The sequence below is a fragment of the Leopardus geoffroyi genome, chromosome C1, assembly GCF_018350155.1.
Source record: "Leopardus geoffroyi isolate Oge1 chromosome C1, O.geoffroyi_Oge1_pat1.0, whole genome shotgun sequence".
Lineage (NCBI taxonomy): Eukaryota > Metazoa > Chordata > Mammalia > Carnivora > Felidae > Leopardus > Leopardus geoffroyi.
Genome location: NC_059328.1, coordinates 25523716 through 25543083, shown reverse-complemented (window position 1 = coordinate 25543083; position 19368 = coordinate 25523716). Strand labels below are relative to the sequence as shown.

The 19368-nt window shown below is 45.3% G+C and overlaps 1 protein-coding gene and 1 long non-coding RNA gene across 11 annotated transcripts in view; one reads left to right on the top strand and one right to left on the bottom strand.

The window, feature by feature from the left end:
• The window catches only part of CSMD2 (CUB and Sushi multiple domains 2), a 610060-nt gene that overhangs the window by 536615 nt on the left and 54077 nt on the right, over positions 1-19368 (top strand). For 9 of the 10 annotated variants that reach the window (XM_045476609.1, XM_045476606.1, XM_045476605.1 and 6 more), the window contains 6 exons: positions 2123-2311; positions 8026-8211; positions 9294-9488; positions 11163-11336; positions 12397-12570; positions 18125-18298. In XM_045476609.1, coding sequence (XP_045332565.1) covers positions 2123-2311; positions 8026-8211; positions 9294-9488; positions 11163-11336; positions 12397-12570; positions 18125-18298 — 1092 coding nt within the window. The remainder of the gene's footprint in view (positions 1-2122; positions 2312-8025; positions 8212-9293; positions 9489-11162; positions 11337-12396; positions 12571-18124; positions 18299-19368) is intronic. The other variant, XM_045476614.1, reaches the window with a different exon arrangement.
• LOC123597571 lies at positions 3211-12390 on the bottom strand. Its single transcript, XR_006712164.1, has 3 exons — positions 11908-12390; positions 7783-7939; positions 3211-4668 (listed from the first exon to the last, which is right to left on the bottom strand). It is a non-coding gene; the product is annotated as an uncharacterized LOC123597571 (long non-coding RNA).

Sequence of the window (19368 nt, the reverse complement as noted above, 5' to 3'; positions counted from 1 at the left end):
AGGAGGCTTTGTTCTGCTCTGCCAGCCAGAATCATAGGCAGAGGCAGGTCAGGGGCCAAGCCAGGCAGACGGCTGACCAGGGCCGCAATCTACAACGGAGCACAGAAATATCCCTGGAAATGTAATGAAATGGAGAAAATGGAATTTATCCGAACTCTTATCATGGGGATTACTGTCTCTGGTTGGTAAGAAAACTTGATAAGCAGCCTGACGCCCATTTCGAAGGGGAGTGGGTCCATGAACTTCTGGCTGGACTCTGCAAGCCTGGAGGCAGAAATGAATTACTTGAGACCATGAGGAGTTCCACAGGTGTGGCTTCAGGAAAAAGCAAACCAGATGAAGCTGAGGAGAACCCAGAAGGAGAAGGTTCTCTACTGTCTCAGAGTCCATTTTCTCTGCAGACTGAACCCTAAATTCCTTTCCAGCCACACACACATGAGGAAGGGGCGCTTCCTGACCCGCAAGGCCAGTGACCAGCTCTGTCACAAAGCAGCCAAATGATTCCTAGACAAGTCACTGAACCTTTTCAGGCTTCAGTTTACTTATGATGAAAAAGGAACCTTAAGGTCCCTGTCAGGTGAGGTTCAGACCACTTCCTGGCAGTTCCCAGCAGCTGCTTACACAAAGGAAAATATAGCATGTAGTTAGCAATGCACTGTGATGGATGCTAACCTAGGAACTAAAAGCCATTAAGGAGTTGCCCTTTCCTTGATGTTCTTAAAGACCAATCACAAAAACAAAACAAAAGCAAAAAACAAACAAACAAACAAAAAAGAGACCAAACCAAAGAGAGCAAACCAAACAAAAACCAAACAATCACATGTTTGGTCACAACTGAGTCAGTTGTAATTAGAATACTCACTCACAGAAAATGACTTAAGCACATGGTGAAACAATTAGTACTTCATGAAAATACTGTAGGCTTATATACTTTGTACGCACATCCGACACTATGATCAAGTGTATTTTATAACTGAGATTCCTGTTCTTGACTGATGTAAACACATAGGTCCGATATACGCAGGACACAGGTGGCGAAGGAGGAGCAAGGAAGCACGTCTGGCCTAGAAGGGCGGTATTTGAAACACCGTTTTCACCAGCAGAGGGATGTGGCCCTCAAATATGAGACCAGAGGACCTCACCATGGGGTGGCTGTAGTAAGGGCCTTGGCACCTTCATCCTCCTGCATCCCGTGCCTGCCTGGGAGACCTGGCCAGAGACTCTTAGAACAAACAGACGTACATGTTCCGAGTGTTCCTCTGGCCACCCTCATTCCCCGCCTCACAGAACTTCCTCTGTGGATCGCTGGCAGGAGTCTTTATGGTCAGCACCCTGAGGCCAGGATTTTTGACTATTTTCTTCACAGTGGTCTTCCCTGTACTTAGAACATCACCTGGCACATAATAGGTGCTCCACGTCTGTTTGTCAAATAAGTGAATGAAATCCCAGTTGAAGCCATGAAGGGGCTTCACTGAAGGGGAAACAGGACCGTGGATTTCATGTCCTGGATTGCCACGGCTCCCTCTCCCCCAACCCCCTACAACAGGAAGGAGAAGGACCATTTATTGAGCACCAAGTGCCCTGCACTGAGCTGGGGACTTTACAAACACAAACCCGTTTGAATTGTCCAAAAACCTATGAGGCAGGCGTCTCAAATCCCAAAACATAGGTGAGGAAAGTGGAACTCAAAGAGCTTCAGTGAGCTCTTTGTCTCAAGTCACAGAGCTAGAAAGGTCAGATACAGGACTCCAGAGTCCACACCCCTGCAGTCACACTCTTCTGGAACCAACCCCACTGGGGTCTATCTCCTGTGCCTCTTTGGGAGCTGACAGGATTTGAGAGCCTGAGCTCAGCTGCAAGATCAGTACTGCCTCCGGGCCACAAAGGGGACCCAGGGCTTCATGGTTTTTTCTCTTCTTTTCTTTTCTTTGGCTTTACTACACTGGCCATTTCTCAATATCAACCACTCAGATCTTCCTAAATAGCAGTGGGCCTGGCAGTGGCAGAGACAAGGAGATTGGTGAGGGAGAGGAAAGGGGAACAAAAGGGGCGGCACGTGCAGGAAAGAGCACATCTATCTTCTGCTTGCACGTGGTCCCCTGAGCCTCTTCTTGTTGTTCAGCTCCCTACTGCAGCCTGCCCAGGGCTCCACTCCATGGCTTCCTTCTGGGCCAGACCAGCACCCAGCCCGGAGGCTCCATCCACTTTGGCTGCAACGCCGGCTACCGCTTGGTGGGACACAGCATGGCCATTTGTACCCGGCACCCCCAGGGCTACCACCTGTGGAGTGAAGCCATTCCTCTCTGTCAAGGTGAGGAGTACCTTGGAAAGGGGGTGCCCAGTGGCTCTGATCCTTCTCACATCACTTGGGTTTGTCCCAGGACCCATCACTTCCAAATATGGGTTTCCTCATTGATAATTCATTCTTTCAGCGAACATATATTGAGGGTCCATAATATCTCGAGCCCTGGGGATATACATATGCATAACACAGTCTCGGGGTGTTCAGAACAATAAGGGAGAAGATACGTAGCCACATAAATGCAAAATGGCAGGGGAAGGAAGTGCTGTAGCAGTAGTACAAACACCATTGTGGGAGCCCAGAGGTCAGATGGGACCTATCTCCCTCTGGACAGCTAGGGAGGACTCCGAGAAGAGAGGATGTTTGGGCTTGGGCTCATAGAGCCGGTGGGGGTTGGGGCCAGGTATTAGCAAGGAAAATATTCTAGGCAACAGCAAGAGCATTTGCAAAACCAGGAACCTGGAGAGAGATCAATCACAAGATATGCAGAGCAACTTGGGCTGCCTGAAGCAGTAGGTCAGAGGAGGTGAGGGACAGAGGGAACCAGGGTGGAACAGCGACCATCACCATGTTCATTGTCAGCAGTCAAGCCCATGATATGTATCAGGTAGTCTGGCACATATGAAAGGCCTGCATTGCCTTTCATAATTGATGGGATTTGTTTTCCCTTAAAGCAATATAATTCAGACTAGAGATCGGGGGAAAAAAAACTGGATAATGCAAGCATTGCTGAAGGGGAGGTGGGTGGGGGGACGGGTTAAATGGGTGATGGGGATGATGGAGGGCACATGTGATGAGCACTGGGTGTTGCATGTAAGCGATGAATTACTAAATCCTACACCTGTAACTAATATTATATTACATATGTGAACCCACTGGAATTTAAATAAAAACTTGGCAGCAAAAAAAAAAAAACGACCTATAATCCCATCAGCTGAGATCACTGTGTAACATTTCAGCACATTTCCTTTGATCTTTTATATGTTGTTTACAAAAATGGCATCCTCAGTGCACAAAGCTCTTGATATTTTCTTAGCATCTGTCACATAATTAAATACACTTCCTCATCATTATTTCCCATGGTCGTGTAGCATCACAGAAAAACCGTCATTTATTAAGTATCATCCTCTTGTTGGTCATTTGAATTCCTGTATTGTTTGCTACTGTGAACAGTGCTGCTGTTAAAATCCTTAGAATCCCATCATTGTGAGCATCCATATTTATTTCTTAAAATAAATTCCCAAAAATGAGATTGTTGAACCATAACCTGTGCAGAATCTGCAGCTTTTGACATTTACTGCTCTCCAGAACGTTTGTCTTCGCTTCCACCAGCATGGGAAAGTTGTCTTTTCTGCCATAGTCTCAATATTATGTACTGCCTTAAAAAAAAAAAAAGAAAGAAAAACTTTGCCCATCATACTGACAAAAACAAGAAATCACACTGATGTTTGATTTTCCCGTGCCGTGGTTCCTAGTGTGGTGGCGTACTTTTTAGGGATCTGTCATCTCTGACCCTCTTGCCTGTGCCTGAGCCTTCTCAAACAGTGTGTTCCCAGAGAATGGACTGTCCACAAATGGCAAATGTCATTTGGCTTTGGTCTCCATGTCTCCAGCCTTTCTTCTCAGGCTGCGGTTGGAACCTACCATGCCTCTCATATCTGTTTTCTTTTGCCACTTCCCCAAACTAAACCTCTCTAGGCTTCTGTGTACTCATCCCCATACTAGTTTGTACCTGGCCCCATCCCCAGGCTTTCCACTGATGCCCTTCCACTCAGCCATTCCCCCTGAGCTCTCTGGAATCCTGGTTTCATGGCCAACCAGCATATACCTTTGGCCACTACCCAGAGGGCCGTCTTTGCTCTCCCCTCACAGAGACTAGCTCTCTTCTGAGAACACAGATTCTGGGGCCCTTTTAAGTACAGGGTGTTAATCCCCCATTCTCCACATAACGCAGGACCAGGAAAGGCCTGGCATTCTTCCAAACCATGACTTTCCACCAACAAATATATCTCATTAGAAATCCTATGCCTTCTAATTAGCTTTCTCTCTCCTTCCCCAGGCCATTCTTTCCCTACGTAGTCTCTCCCTGAGAGATCGCATTCCACCACCAGCTTCCAATACTTGGCAATTCTGTCCCTACCTCTCCTACCCATAGGAAGTGTTCCTCCTACCTCAGAGTTTGTGGACCGTGTTTTGGCATGGAGATCAGGTCTCAGACTAGGAAGTTATCCTCTGTCATCTTAGTTATCCACAAGGGAAGAGCGGGACCGCAAGCAGTGAGAAGCAGCCGCCATCTACCTCCTTCACCTGCTGTCTCCAGACTGCCTGACTCCTCATGCGGAATATCAGTGGGGATCCAAGTATTTCTTCACAAAAAGTTCAAGGAAGCAGAGCAGTTATTTGATCACAATTTGACTAACCTAGTACCACCGAAGGAGTTTAAAGTCTTGCTGTTTAGGCATTAAAAGAGCATCGAGGCACCTGGGTGGCTCAGCTGGTTAAGTGTCTGACTCTTAATTTTGGCTCAGGCCATGATTTCATGGTTTGTGAGTTCGAGCCCCACGTTGGGCTCTGTGTTGACAGTGCGGGGCCTGCTCAGCATGCTCTCTCTGCCCCTCCCCCATGCGTGCACGCACGCACATGGTCTCTCTCTCTCTCTCTCTCTCTCTCTCTCTCTCTCCTCTCTCTCTCTCTCTCTCTCAAAGTAAATAAACAAAAAAAGAGCTTCATATTCAAGTGCTCCTTATTTCTTCATTCCTCATGTTCTCCTCAGTTCCTCCTAATTTACTCATTCCTTCTGTTTTCCAGTCTTCGAAGCCTTCCATCTTGATATCCCAATCCCCCTCTCTCTGGACAATCCATCCTTCCCCATATCATAGTGAAGCCCTGGCCCTGTATCTCTTATTGGTTCTAGTAGCACCGGGTATCACTCTTGGCCAATGTGGATGGGACCTTCCTCTACTTGACTTTTTCTGGGTCTGAATGAGGGAGGTCTGAGCTCTAGACTAGTTACAGAGGTGGGGATGGATGAGGAACAACAGTGGGTACTCTGATTAACTCCCCTCCATCTGTACTAACTCCTGAACTATCAAAGGGCAAACATAGTTTGTAAGTATTGATTTCTTTCAAAGACCACACAAGCTACTCCTACCTCAGTAATGTGTGTTCCTCCAATAAACGTAGTGTTGACCCTACTCCTTATAAAACAATGACCACAGCCATGTTGCTGCACACCTTTGTCTCCTGAGCCATCACCTTGAAATTCATTTCTTTGTCCTCTTGTGTTAGCACTATCATTTTTATATCCCATATCTTACCCCTTCTTGGTTTTCACCCTCTTTCTGGTAGAGTGTAGCCTTAAGTAAATTCCTTGTAAAGGGTTCTTGAGAAGGAAATTCTCTGAGTCTTTAAATGTCTGAAAATATCTTTATTTTTGCCCTCACATATGCGTGGTAGGTTGACCAGGCAAAATTCTCGGTTCCAAATCACTTCCTTCAGAAAAGCATTCCATTTGGACATCCATTGCTGCTGATAGGAAGTATGATGATTCTGATTCTCATTCCTTCTCAGGGATGTCCTGTTTTTTTCTCTCTCTGGGAACTTGGAGGAACTTGTCTTTTGTCTTCTGAAATTCCATGATGATGTATCTAAGAATGGGTCTCTTTGCATCCTTTTGTCTCCCTTTCAATCTGAAGACTTGCATCACTCCAGCTGTGGGAAATTTTCATCTGTGACAGTTCCACCCCTCTGCTTTCTCTGATCTCTCTTTCTGGAACTCTGACCTGTTGGATGTTGGGCCTCCTGCACATTGACCTCCTGTGTTTTCAGTCCCCTTTTCTCATTTTCAGGTTCTGTCTGTTTGGTCTATATTCTGGGAAATTTCTTTTACTTTTAATCTCCAGCCTTTCTATTTAATACTTATTTTATCATATTTTTTAATTATTTTTTATTTTTTTTATTTTAGAGAGAGAGAGAGAGAAAGTGAATGGGAGAGGGGCAGAGGGAGAGAGAGAGAGAGAGAGAGAGAGAGAGAGAGAATCTCAAGCAGGCTCCACTCAGCATGGAGCCCAAAGTGGGGCCCAATCCCATGATTCTGAGATCATGACTTGTGCTGAAATCAAGAGTCAGACACTCAACCATCTGAGCCACGAAGGCACCCCGACAATCACATTTTTAATTTAAGAGAGCTTTCCCTTGGTTTTTTTTTTTTTTTTTTTTTTTTGGTTGTTGTTGTTCCTTTTTCAAAGCACTCTGTTCTCATTATATGAATACAATATGCCACCTTGACTTCTCAAGACACTGCTAATCAAAAGTTTAAAGATTATGTATCGTCTATTTCCTGAACTGTGTCTGTTTCCTAAAGGAAAAGTCTATTTCCTTTTTTTTTTCTATTTTTTTAACTTGTTTTATTTATTTATTTATTTTTTTTTTTTTTACATCCAAATTAGTTAGCATATAGTGCAACAATGATTTCAGGAGTAGATTCCTTAGTGCCCCTTACCCATTTAGCCCATCCCCCCTCCCACAACCCCTCGAGTAACCCTCAGTTTGTTCTCCATATTTATGAGTCTCTTCTGTTTGGTCCCCCTCCCTGTTTTTATATGATTTTTGTTTCCCTTCCCTTATGTTCATCTGTTTTGTCTCTTAAAGTACTCATATGAGTGAAGTCATATGCTTTTGTCTTTCTCTGACTAATTTCACTTAGCATAATACCCTCCAGTTCTGTCCACATAGTTGCAAATGGCAAGATTTCATTCTTTTTGATTGCCAAGTAATACTCCATTGTATATAGATACCACATCTTCATTATCCATTCATCCATTGATGGACATTTGGGTTCTTTCCATACTTTGGCTATTGTTGATAGTGCTTCTATAAACATGGGGGTGCATGTGCCCCTTCGAAACAGCACACCTGTATCCTTTGGATAAATGCCTGGTAGTGCAACTGCTAGGTTGTAGGGTAGTTCTGTTTTTAGTTTTTTGAGGAACCTCCATACTGTTTTCCAGAGTGGCTGCACCAGCTTGCATTCCCACTTTTTTTCTATTTTTAATCTTATCTTTATGTCTTTCATACTACTGGTTTTCTTCACATATACAGTGATCCTTGATTATTCATATTTTAAAGGAAAGTCTAGATTAATTTTTCCAGGTAGCAGATGTGGGCTACCTTTGTTGCGATTATATACAGATATCGTTACCCACTAGGTCTCTCACATGAATAAGAAGTTAAATTCAGTATGCAGTAGAGATGAGCAGGCAAAGGGGCAGATTTTAGGCTAAGAGCCCTTATATCCTCGAATTAAAAGAACTTTACTCTGGGATACCAACTCACACCTTAGCAGCCCTGATTCTTTCAAGGGAGTTCCTATTTTTTTCCTCTAGGAGGAAAGACAACCCTCTCTCCTTTATGTTGGGAACAGATGCCTGAATGCCTCTTCACTGGTTTTGTGGGAAAGGATGGAGGAGAACTGGTCTCACCTGCAGCTTCTCAGCTCCACTTCATTCTCAGCACACTTCTGTCTACAATCCATCTTCTGAAGTTTTTTTTAAGTCTCCTCTGCTGCTGACCCTCCCATTTTGCTTTTTGTTATAGGCTCTTCTCCTTTACCAGTCTTTACTGTAATTTTATTAGGGCCTTGGGGAAGAGGAAAGATTAAAATATGTTCTCAGAATACCATCTTGAACCAGACATGCTCATGTTATTTTTTTTCTCTTTGCTAGCTCTTTCCTGCGGGCTTCCTGAGGCCCCTAAGAATGGAATGGTGTTTGGCAAAGAGTACACAGTGGGGACCAAGGCTGTGTACAGCTGCAGCGAAGGCTACCACCTCCAGGCAGGTGCCGAGGCCACAACAGAGTGTCTGGAGACAGGCCTTTGGAGCAACCACAATGTCCCCCCACAGTGTGTCCGTGAGTCCTTGGGCAGTGGAGATGGGCATAAGGAGGGGCTGGGTATGCAGCTGAAGAGATTCCTGCAAGGAGTGAGCTAAAAACCCCATAATGAGAGGAGCGCCTGGGTGGCTCAGTCAGTTAAGCATCCAACTCTCAATTTCGGCTCAGGTCATGATCTCACAGTTCGTGATTTCGAGCCCTGCAGTGGGATCTGCGCTGACAGTGCAGAGCCTGGTTGGGATTCTCTTTCTCCATCTCTCTCTTCCCCTCTCTTGCTCACTCTCCATCTCTCTCTCTCTCTCAAAATAAATAAATAAACATTTAAAAAAAACATAATAAAAAAAAAGCAGGTACATGGAGACTGGGGATTCAGGGAGCAGAGACAGGTGGATAATGTCATCTACCAAGTTGGGCTTCAATTTGAAATTGCTCTCAAAACATTGATAGAACATTGCACCCTGAGATGTTTCCATAAACCATCACAGAATTTAGGAATAACTTGCTCCAGTTCCTTTTAGAAGGAAAAACTAGGAGAATAGTTGCACAAGTGTCCTTTTATCACAAAACCCTAAAATGTCAGAGGTACAGTTCAGCTTTAAGGCTGGAGTCACAAACTGGCAGCCTACTAGGTCATATCAAGTGTGAAGATATAAGCTTTTGCACTTTGGTTTGATTTTGTTTCTTTGGCCTGTGGTGTGCTTTATGGAATTTTTCATTGCTTCCCAACATTTTAAAGTTGGGAGAGTTTACATAAAAATCCATAATTCTAGCTTCTTGTGAAAAATGAAGACCTGACCAAAGAGAACTTACAAGTTTCACATGTAACAATATGTACTGACTAACCTCCACCCACCACCCGTTTTTTTGTTTTTTTTTGGGGGGGGGGTTGGATCTGCCCACCCCAGTTTCCTGCATTCCCCACCCAGCCCATTTCATTCATTTAACAAACCTGCCTGGCAGCTGAAAATTCTTGAATTCATCATTACTGCATTACAGTCTCCCAATCTCCAGCTCTGGAGTCTTGCCAGTGTTGTCCATAATTAATTAATTAATTAATTAATCAATCAATCAATCTTCCTCCCTGCCCCTTGTCTCCCCAGCTGTGACCTGTCCCGATGTCAGCAGCATCAGCGTGGAACATGGCCGATGGAGGCTCATCTTTGAGACACAGTACCAGTTCCAGGCCCAGCTGATGCTCATCTGTGACCCTGGCTACTACTACACTGGCCAAAGGGTCATCCGCTGTCAGGCCAATGGCAAATGGAGCCTTGGGAACTCTATGCCCACCTGCCAAAGTAAGCCCAGGACGGGATGGTGGGCAAGTTGGCCCAGTGCCTCCTACTTGAACTATACCATACATGGGGAAGGGGAGAAAGGAGGTATCACAAGGGATTGCAGTGTACCTCTTTTTGAACTCTCATCTAGAGTCAGGAGCTGGGGAGCTGCCTACTCCTTTAAGGAAGTACTTCTCAGCATCTTATTAAAAAGCTGCCTTTGTCCAGGAGAGCATCCACTAATTCACATATTCAACATTCACGCCAGGTATTATAGAAGTATGAAGACAAAAGGTTGTGACACCTACCGAAAAGAAGCTTATGGTCTGCTGGAGTGGCAGACAAAGTAAGGAAGCAATGCTTATGGGGTGTGAAAGACCCGTAACAGGAATGTGTATAGGAGGAATGGGTATAGCACAAGGGGCAGGCACCTAAGTGTGTCTGCCTTTCCTTCTGCATTGTTAGTTGTGTTTGTTGGTTTCTTCAAGACAGTTTCCAAGGTCAGCGTCCCTGGGGAAGCAACTCTGAGACAGAGGTTTATTATGGAGTACTCTTAGGATTACTGCCATCTTGTGTAAGGGAAGGGGAGGAAGAAGCCCTGGGAAGACGGTGAAGTTGAGCTCTGATGCACTATCAGTGAAGCCCTCAGCTGACCCCACAGGGAGCTCTGAAGCTGGGATGGTCCTTCAGAACTGCCACAAGTTGGAGCAAGAGGCCTTTATGCCTACACAGTGACCAAACTTGGGGTACAGGATGCCCCAGGAAGAGGGCATGATCTAGATGGCAGGACTCTGCAGCCAAGCTGTCTGAAGAGGGCTAGCAGCTGAGGGTCATTTACCAGCAGCTGGGGAGAGAAGTCCTTTGGTCCTAAGTGGGGGTCTAAGTAGCCCACCACAACACCCACTACAATAGGGATAGACTCATAATGTTTATGTAATCAATACAGATGTGATAGAGGAGGTAGGTGTTTGTAACAGGGTAAAAGGAAATAGCTTGTCATTGAGCAGTAGAAAGTTTGCAATTGGGTGGGAGAAGGAGTGATATCCTCCCTACACTGATGATTCAAGTCACTGTTGTCTTTATGTATCCAAGTTTAGACCCCACCATGGACTATAACCATGTGTGTGACAGAGCAGAAGTCACAAGGGTCTTAACAGCTTTATCACCATGAAGGATCTCACATTCAGTGTAGTCTTGGCCATCGGGCCTCATCTCACGTGCCAGCCAGTGGCCATCTCCGGTGCCCTATTGAGAAGGAATAGGAGGCTTCTGCTGCACTCAGCAGAAAGGACAAGGGATTGATTGGTAGTGTCTGCCCTGGACACCAAGGACACCACAGAATCTCTGCCTCTAGTGTAGTGGTTCCTAACCAGGGTACATATCTGAACTGCCTGAAGAGTTTTTCTTAAAAATGCACACACCTGGACCTTATCTCTATAGATTGTGAGACGTAGGTCCAGAGTACAGCCTGGGCATTTTAAAATCTCCTCAGGTGTTTCTGGCCACACTTCCAGTTGAGAATCACTGCTCCAACTGTAACATCACGCAAGTCACTACCATGTCTCACATTCGGCTCATGAGTCCCAATAAAGTTAAACAGGTCTCATCTTTGTCATTATTCTTACTACTCAGAAGCAGCCCATGTCCCTCCCCTTCATGCTGGCTTTTCAGAGTACTTTGTGATTTCTTTTTTAGTCATCTCCTGTGGAGAACTTCCCATCCCGCCCAGTGGGCACCGCATTGGAACACTGTCTGTCTATGGGGCGACGGCCATCTTCTCCTGCAATTCTGGATACACGCTGGTGGGCTCCAGGGTGCGGGAGTGTATGGCAAATGGGCTCTGGAGTGGCTCTGAAGTTCGCTGCCTTGGTGAGTGACCTCCCCAGATCTATCCGCCTCATTTTTCTCTCCTCAAGGCAGGTTAGAGCTTTCTAAAGCTGATTGTAGTCTTTGAACAGCATCATTCTACCTATGGAATAAAATGCGTAATGCAAACACCAGCTATTGGCATGCACCATGACTAAAACCCTGAACTTACTTCTCTTGGGGCACCCAAAAGAATGGGAAGAATTTCAAGTCTGATAAGACAAAGTTATATAGTAAGCAAATGACAAAAGCACAAAAACAACCTGGCTTACAAAGGACAAAGTTATGGTTTCCCCCACGGCTAATGCAATCTCTACCAAACCTTAGATTCTAAGGTTTTCTCTCCTCTCAATTCTTTCTTGGAAACCTCAAGTCCAAAGGAGAGTCTCAGCTACACAGACCTGACAGCGTAGATTTGAATGTCTGTTCCAGACTGAACAGTGCTGCCCTCCCACTGTCTCAGGCTTCTTGTTAGGGATACAGTCATGAATTATTTCCATACAGATTCAAAGAATACCAGTGGAAATTCTAGGAATATACTCTACCCAAACCCCACTCAATAAAAGTAACCTACCTAGGTTAAGTTGTCTGTGTCTCTTGCCACTCAAGGAGAAGGAAAGGTGGGTTTAGCCAAATCACCTGTTTGTGCATAGTCATTTCCAACTCAACTCAGCTGGGCTTTGACTGCCTTAATGTAGACCGGGTGCCCTCCATTCAGTAGATGTTCAGTCAATGCTACCTGATGAAAAAAAGAGGGAGACGACCCCAAAGGCAGGGAACAGTGATCATTTCTAACCCACAGACAGATACAGAAACTACAGTTCAGAGATGGATGGCCTTCTGGGATTCAACCTTGGGATCTGGGGATGCCATTTCTGTCATGCTAGGATTCCTAAAGCTATTCCTGGATAGCTACTCTCAGAAGGAGGTGGAGAAAATAATGGGTGGCTGGGTCCTTGGTCCTCTTCCTCACCATCCATGTCTCCCCAACCCTGACCAAATCCCTACTCGTCTTGTATAAGCTCCTCTTCAATTTACACTCTTTCCTCATCTCCCACCAAAGCCGGACACTGTGGGACCCCTGAGCCCATCGTCAATGGACATATCAATGGGGAGAACTACAGCTACCGGGGCAGCGTGGTGTACCAGTGCAATGCCGGCTTCCGCCTGATCGGCATGTCTGTGCGCATCTGCCAGCAGGATCATCACTGGTCGGGCAAGACCCCTTTCTGTGTGCGTAAGTATGTTATCCACTCTCCCTAGTCACGGGCTCAGACTCAACGTGGACTTTCTCCCTTGTCCTCTTGATTAGGTTAGCTGGAGGTTTTGCACACTTGGTTACTTTTTTTCAAAGACCCAATCATTACATCTCTTGTTTTCAGTTTTCTGTATCATTAATTATTCCTTTTGTCCTCACCATTACCCTCCTTGTGGTTTCCTTTGGTTAACTTGTTTGTTCATTTTCTAGCTTTTGAGTAGCAAATCCAATTCATTTATTGTCATTCTTTCCGTTTTTTACTGTTATTGATGTAAGTGCTTAAAGTTATAAAATTTCTTCCAATAACTGCTCTAATCAGATCCCATAGGTTATAATAATTAATGTTTGATTGCTGTTTAGAAATTCTATAATTTGGGTTATAAATTAATTTCTTCTTTCACTGAAAAATTTTTTAATAGTTGTTTTCTTTTAATTTCCAGGCAGAAGGGACTTTTTATTTTTATTTTGTTATTCATTTCTAATATTACTGCACTGTGTGTAATATTTCTACTTCATTGAATTTATCGATGCTCTCTTTATGGCCTAATATTTGATCAACTGTTATGAATGTTTCATGTGCATTTAAGAAGAAAGGGAATTAGGGTATAAAGCTCTGTATATAGTCATAAGGTGTGCCTTGATTATGTTGTCTGTACCTTACTGACTTTTGTCCACTTGACCTGTTTTGTTCCAAGAGGTGTGTCTCAAAGTTTTCTACTTTTAGTGGTCTTCTATCTTTTCTTGCATTTCCTGTAGTTTCTGCTACATAAAGGTAGTTGCTATGTTATTTGGTACATGCTCATTCAGAACTATTGTATCTATTGCAAACTGTGGTTTTAGCCTTTAAAATGTCTTCTGTCACTTTTAATAATTTGTAGTTCGACTGGCACTGGGCCTGATATAGGGCTTACAAGCCCTTCTTTCATCCTCTTTCCATTTGCCTGGTACACTTTGAGCCATCCCTGTATTTTAGCCTTTCTGAATCTTGTACACAGCAGAAAGTTGGGCCTTACCTTGTGAGCCCATTTGAAAACCATTTCCTTTAATAAGTTAGTTATACTCATTCACATATATTGCTGTGACTTACATGCTTGGTCTTATATCTGTCGGGTTTTATGTAACTATTGTGGGTAAGATATACTCAGGAATTTCTTTCTCTATATGATGTTTTCCTTACTCACCACCCCCCTCCCCCATTTCTTTTGGTATTTAGGGAAGTTTGTAGGCTTTTATGCCCATTTCCTGTAGTCAGTGCACTGACATACCAGGATCCTTTTTCAGTTTGTTCACATTTACAATAGACTTTCTCTAGATCAATATCAGGCCATTCCCTGCTCCTCTCTTCTCTTTTCCGAACAGTCTTGCTTTCCACAAAGGCTTGCAACAGAAGCATGAGACACATTTTGCCTGGGTGGCATGTTTGTTTTTCCACTTACACATACTTTAAAGTTTATAGCATTCTCTGTCTTTTGGTTATGCTGCAGGCCTAGGCTTTCTACAGTTTTATTCGTTCTTCTTGTTAATCTGCATTTTCCTCGTTTTTTGGATGTAGATGACCACCATTCTTCTCAGCTGCCTAGAAGTAATTTGGAAAATTCTTCACTTTTTAAAGTTCCCTGAAGTGAGCCTTTATGTAAAGTGCAGGTTGTGTTGTTTAATTTTGTAATTCTTCTTCATTTGGCTCTTCCTATATGAGATGGAGCAATACAATAATGAGACTTATTGAATGAGCAATGCATGAAAAATTAGTCTTAATAGCTGCTTAAGTATTAGGATTACACAAAGCAAGACCCATCTCTATTCAGTCACTCTTCCAGAGGGGTCTAAACTAAACATTTGGTTTCATCCAGAAGATGCAAACTCCAGTGCCTTCAAGGAATTGGCACAGAATGTACATGCAGAGATGTGGGTTATAAATAATAGGGAATGTTGGAGTCAAAAAATAAATGGAGACTGTCTGCCTAAAGATGTTTAATTTTAGAGCTGGTATGCACTGAAAAGCAGTGTAGTAAGGTATTTAGACACTTGGACCCAGGACCTAGATTGCCCGGATCCTACCCAGAATCCAGTACCTCTGGGACCAACCCCCATTTTATTCTGGAGTACAGAGATGTGGGGAGTACCTGGAGGAGGAAGAAAAGAGAAAAAGAACAAGCATTTATAAGTGATTACCCTGAGGTCGGCACTGTGTTAGCTGTCACCATGTGTAAATCCAAGGTTTCCATATTACTCTCCAAACCTTCTGGCAATCCCATATCTCCTCGGTTAGCTCTCTCATCCATCCCCAAATAGCTACTGCACGATTTACCTCTTCCCTGAACACCCACCCTCCACCTCCTCCGCCTACATTCGCAGCAGATAGCGAAGGCAGATAATGAACCTGGCCTGAAATCAGAGGAGCTGGTTTCAGAGCTCAGAAGAGCCACCTGGAAACAGTGCCCCCAAACAAGTCTCCCGACTGCTCTGAGGAGGACAATGGTGCCTACCTCACAGGGTTGTGGGGACTAAATGAAATAATGCAGAGAGACCCCAATAATTATTAGCTGATTAGATAACCTCACTTTCTATTTTGCAGAGATGATAGAAGCCATCAAACAATAACTCCTTCTGCTTCCTGCTTCCCACCCACACATCTATTCTTCTCCCTTCCCTCCTACCTCTGTAGAAGAGTCTCTCTCTCCAGGCCCAAGGCTGTGCCCCCCATTGATTCTCAGATCCCCTCCCTCCTGCCTCCTTAGCGAACTTAATCTATTTTTAACTGTCTCCTCTGTACTGCTTACCTTTCCTTTCTATTAATTTCCCTCAAGCCCCCGTTAAGTGTTCAAGCTTCACAGAGACCTCTATTTTCCTTCCTAGTGGGGTGTTCTCCACCTCTTCTCTGCAACCTGTACCAATCAGGGTCCCCAGAGAAACAGAGCTATCTGGGGTATCTGACACCTCTTGAGGCTCTCCCTGTGGCTTCTGGGACACTCCCACCCCCTGCTGGGCTTTATTTTTTCTACTTTGCTGACCACCCCTCAGTTCCTTTGCAGGTGCTTTCATGACCTGTCCTTCAAGAGGTGGTACCCCCAAAGGTTTTACTACTCAACACTCTTCTCTCACTTTTATGAGTGGTCCTTAGCCTTTGAGAAGGGGCCTCATGACCTTTTGTGAATCTGGAAGAGGGATGAATCCTCTCCCAAGCACACTGCACCCACCCAATATTTTGCATATCATTTCTGTGAGTTCAAAGACCCTGTGAAGATTGTCTCCCCTCTCCCCCCACCTTGCTGATCTGGCAGGGTCCTGTTCATCCATGAGATCCAGCGTAGATGGCATGCTGTTTCCTCTGGGAACCCTCCTTAACCCACTCTCTCCCCTGTGGAGGGTAGATGCCCCTCTTCTTTGTGGGCCTCTATCCCAGCACCAGCACTCTGTGTTCTAACAGTCTGCTTCCCTGGACTGGGAGGTGGCTCCCTGAGGTTGGAGACCATATCATATTCCTCCTTGTATATCATCAGAGCAGAGCAAGGTACCTAGCACATAGAAGGAACTCAGTAATGTTGAATGAGAAGTAAATGTCTGAATCTATTTTCAAGGCAAACCTATTAATGCAATTCAAAATCCTTACTTTAGAGATACAGAAAGTGAGCTCGGAGTGAATTGTCCAAAGTAAGGAAAGGGCAGAGCTGAGTGGTAAATCCTGGTCTGCTGGCCTCCACAGCCCACCCTCATCCTAGCACACCAGGCAGTCTCAAACCCCTGCAATCCACTAACACATGTGTCCTGCTCTGCTCGGCCCTCTCTGCTAGAGTCAGGGATACTACTGTTGAGATTTACATAAAAGAACTGACCCAGAATGATGCCAGAGTTGGCCACAGCAAAAACTGGGCCCCGCCTCCTGCCTGCTCTTGCTCCCCCATCTCCATTCACACCATCATGGTTTGGGGTGGGCTCTTCGTGGATCCAGTTGTTGGGGTAAGAAAACATCCCTCATGGTTTCTCAGCCTCAAAATCCAGAACCAAGAGAAAGAGCTGGCGAAAGCATCAACTGAGACTTCAGTCTGAAGAGACTAGGTAGGGTACCAGGCAGGTGCTAGAGAGAACTAAGGGCTAAGGAGCAAAGCAGAAACCCTGGTACCCACGCATCCATGTGCTCACCCGTCTTCCAGTCAGCAAGTATTTATCAAGCTCCTCCTGTATGTCAGGCACTGGTCCTGACCCCAAGAATGTCGCAAGAAACAAATCAAAGAACCTGCCCCCATGGAGCTGACCTTGAGGTGGAGGGAGATAACAATGACCAAACAAAGAGCTGCGTGTAGAGCATGTCTGTTACTGTGGAGAAAAGTGGAGAAGGCAAGGGGCCCGGGCAGTGCTGGGGAGGTTGTTTATTGGGTCATAAGGGATGGCCTCACTGAAACAGTGACATTTGAGGGGAGACCTGAAGATGTGACGGCAGGAGCCAACGGATGTTCTGGCAGAGGGGAAAGCAAGTGCCAAGGCTCTGAGGCAGGCACTTATTTTCAGGAGACCTCAGAGAGGCCAGTGCTACTGCATGGAGGGATCAACTCCAGCTCCAGGAGGAAGGACGAAGCTGGGACAAAGTGGTGACCCTCACACTCTGGGGCCAGGCCTTTGAGCACTGGGTTCTCCCCTACTGCCCTGCCTATAATTGAACAAATCACAAACTAAAATGGCCTGCAAGGATTCCAGAATATCACCTTTATTACTAATAAAGCCTATGTTGGAAGCCATAGTTTAAAGTAAAAGCCATATGGGGTCTGCTAAAAAAAAAAAAAAAAAAAAGGCAAACCCAGAATGGGGTGGATTCACACCATCAGAGGCAAGGCTGCAAGGACAGCACCTCCCCCACCCCATTGTTGGGGAGAGCCTGTCTCCAGGGGAGCAGCAGAGAGCACTGCCACTCACAGGCGCCGGGTCCCAAGAGGAAGAGGGCAGAACTGGGCCAAGCATGACTGCTCATTCTTCCCAAATTGCACAGAGAAGGGCCAGAAATTACACGGATTGAACTCCCTTCATCTGGAAGGAGTAGAGGGGAAGGACTGTGCTCTCAACAACAGCTTTGGCTGAGCCACTGGTCTGGCATGGGGAGCAATCCCTCCATTCGGGTGTAGTTAGCATTGACTCTGGCTCTGTCAAGCTCAGCCAGGAAGTAGGTTGGGCCTGAATCCGCTGAGGGGTAGTCATCGCATCCAGTGATGGAGAGTGGGCATGGGGTACGACAGGGATAGAGGCAGAGAAAATGAGCAGGACTGACGGCCCGGACAACAGAACTACAGTCCAGGCCCAATGCCTCATGGGGAGTCACAGAGTGATTTCTCTCAAGTTGTCCAAGCTACAGATGTGCCTTCAAGGAAGAAGGTATGTCCCCATGCTGACTTCAGGAAATAAAGGTTTTACAGCTAAGAGACTATAGTTAGACTTAGGCCTGAACTGCACTCATGGGCATGAGAAACACCAGGTGAGAAAAAGGATGCACTTTAGGGGGTATGGAATAATAGGAGGGCTTACCTATTTTCTGTTTTGGTTGCAGCAATTACCTGTGGACACCCAGGCAACCCAATCAACGGCCTCACTCAGGGCAACCAGTTTAACCTCAACGATGTGGTTAAGTTTGTTTGCAACCCTGGGTATATGGCTGAGGGGGCTGCTAGGTCCCAGTGCCTGGCCAGCGGGCAGTGGAGCGACACGCTGCCCACCTGCAGAAGTGAGTCACCATTCTTCTCCCACCTCACCCCCCGTACCGCTACCATCTGTGGGGGTGACCCCGCAGCACAGGCCAGTGGATTCAGTCCTGGTGTTATTTTGATTCGGATAGGGAAAACTGAGGGCAAAGAAGGGTCATAAATGAGGACTTTCTCATCCCCCAGATACAGCCATGTAAGATTTCACCATTGGTTATATAAGCAAAACAAACAAGTTGCACCTTCCAAAACAGAAATGGAAAGCAGTCTTCTTGCTTACATTTCATAGAACAAATAACTCATCCTTATCATATAAAGCCCCATTCTTGACAAAAGAAAAAATCAGAAAACTTAGAATGAAAAATAAAAAGCAAAGAGCATAGGGGTTGGAATGAAGCAGGGAGGAAGAAAAGAACCCAAGAAGCAGAGACTGAGCAGAGGACGTTCTGGCCTCATCTGGGCTACTTAAGAAATAGTTTCTAAAGCATTTCATGGCTGGTCACAATAGTAGGGGCAAATGGAGCTGCCTCATACCAGGAATAGCCTGGCAGACTCAGTGACATCTGAGTGGGGTGTCAAAGCAGACAGAACGTGAACGACCCCAGCCCTGACATGGAGCTTGATCGAATTGCTATAGTCATGAGGACACAGTCTCTAGGAGGATGGCTCCTCATGCAGTATGTGGGGGTGCACGGTGATTGGCTGTGCAGTGTGTCACAAGTCATTTGTAACTGATATTAAAGGACCAACATTTTCAAATAAATGAAGATGCATCACAACTACCCCTAAAAATAACATCCCTCTCATAACATTTTAAGATGCCATTTTGAGTGAGAGAAAGTCTCAGAAAACACAGGGAAAACTTCCATAAGCTGGTGTTGGGCCTTCCTTCGATCATCTGTTCAGGCAGAAAAGAGTTTAGAACTTGGTTGCTTTGGGGTATTGTTATCCCACATCCCCTATCAAGAGCTGTGCTCCATCTCCCCAACATGAGATACAAATTCTCCTGTAACTGCAGCTCCTGCCCCCACAGGCCCCTGCCCAGAGTAACAAACTCAGGACCGGTCTCGGAATCAGAGGGCTAAGGTAAAAT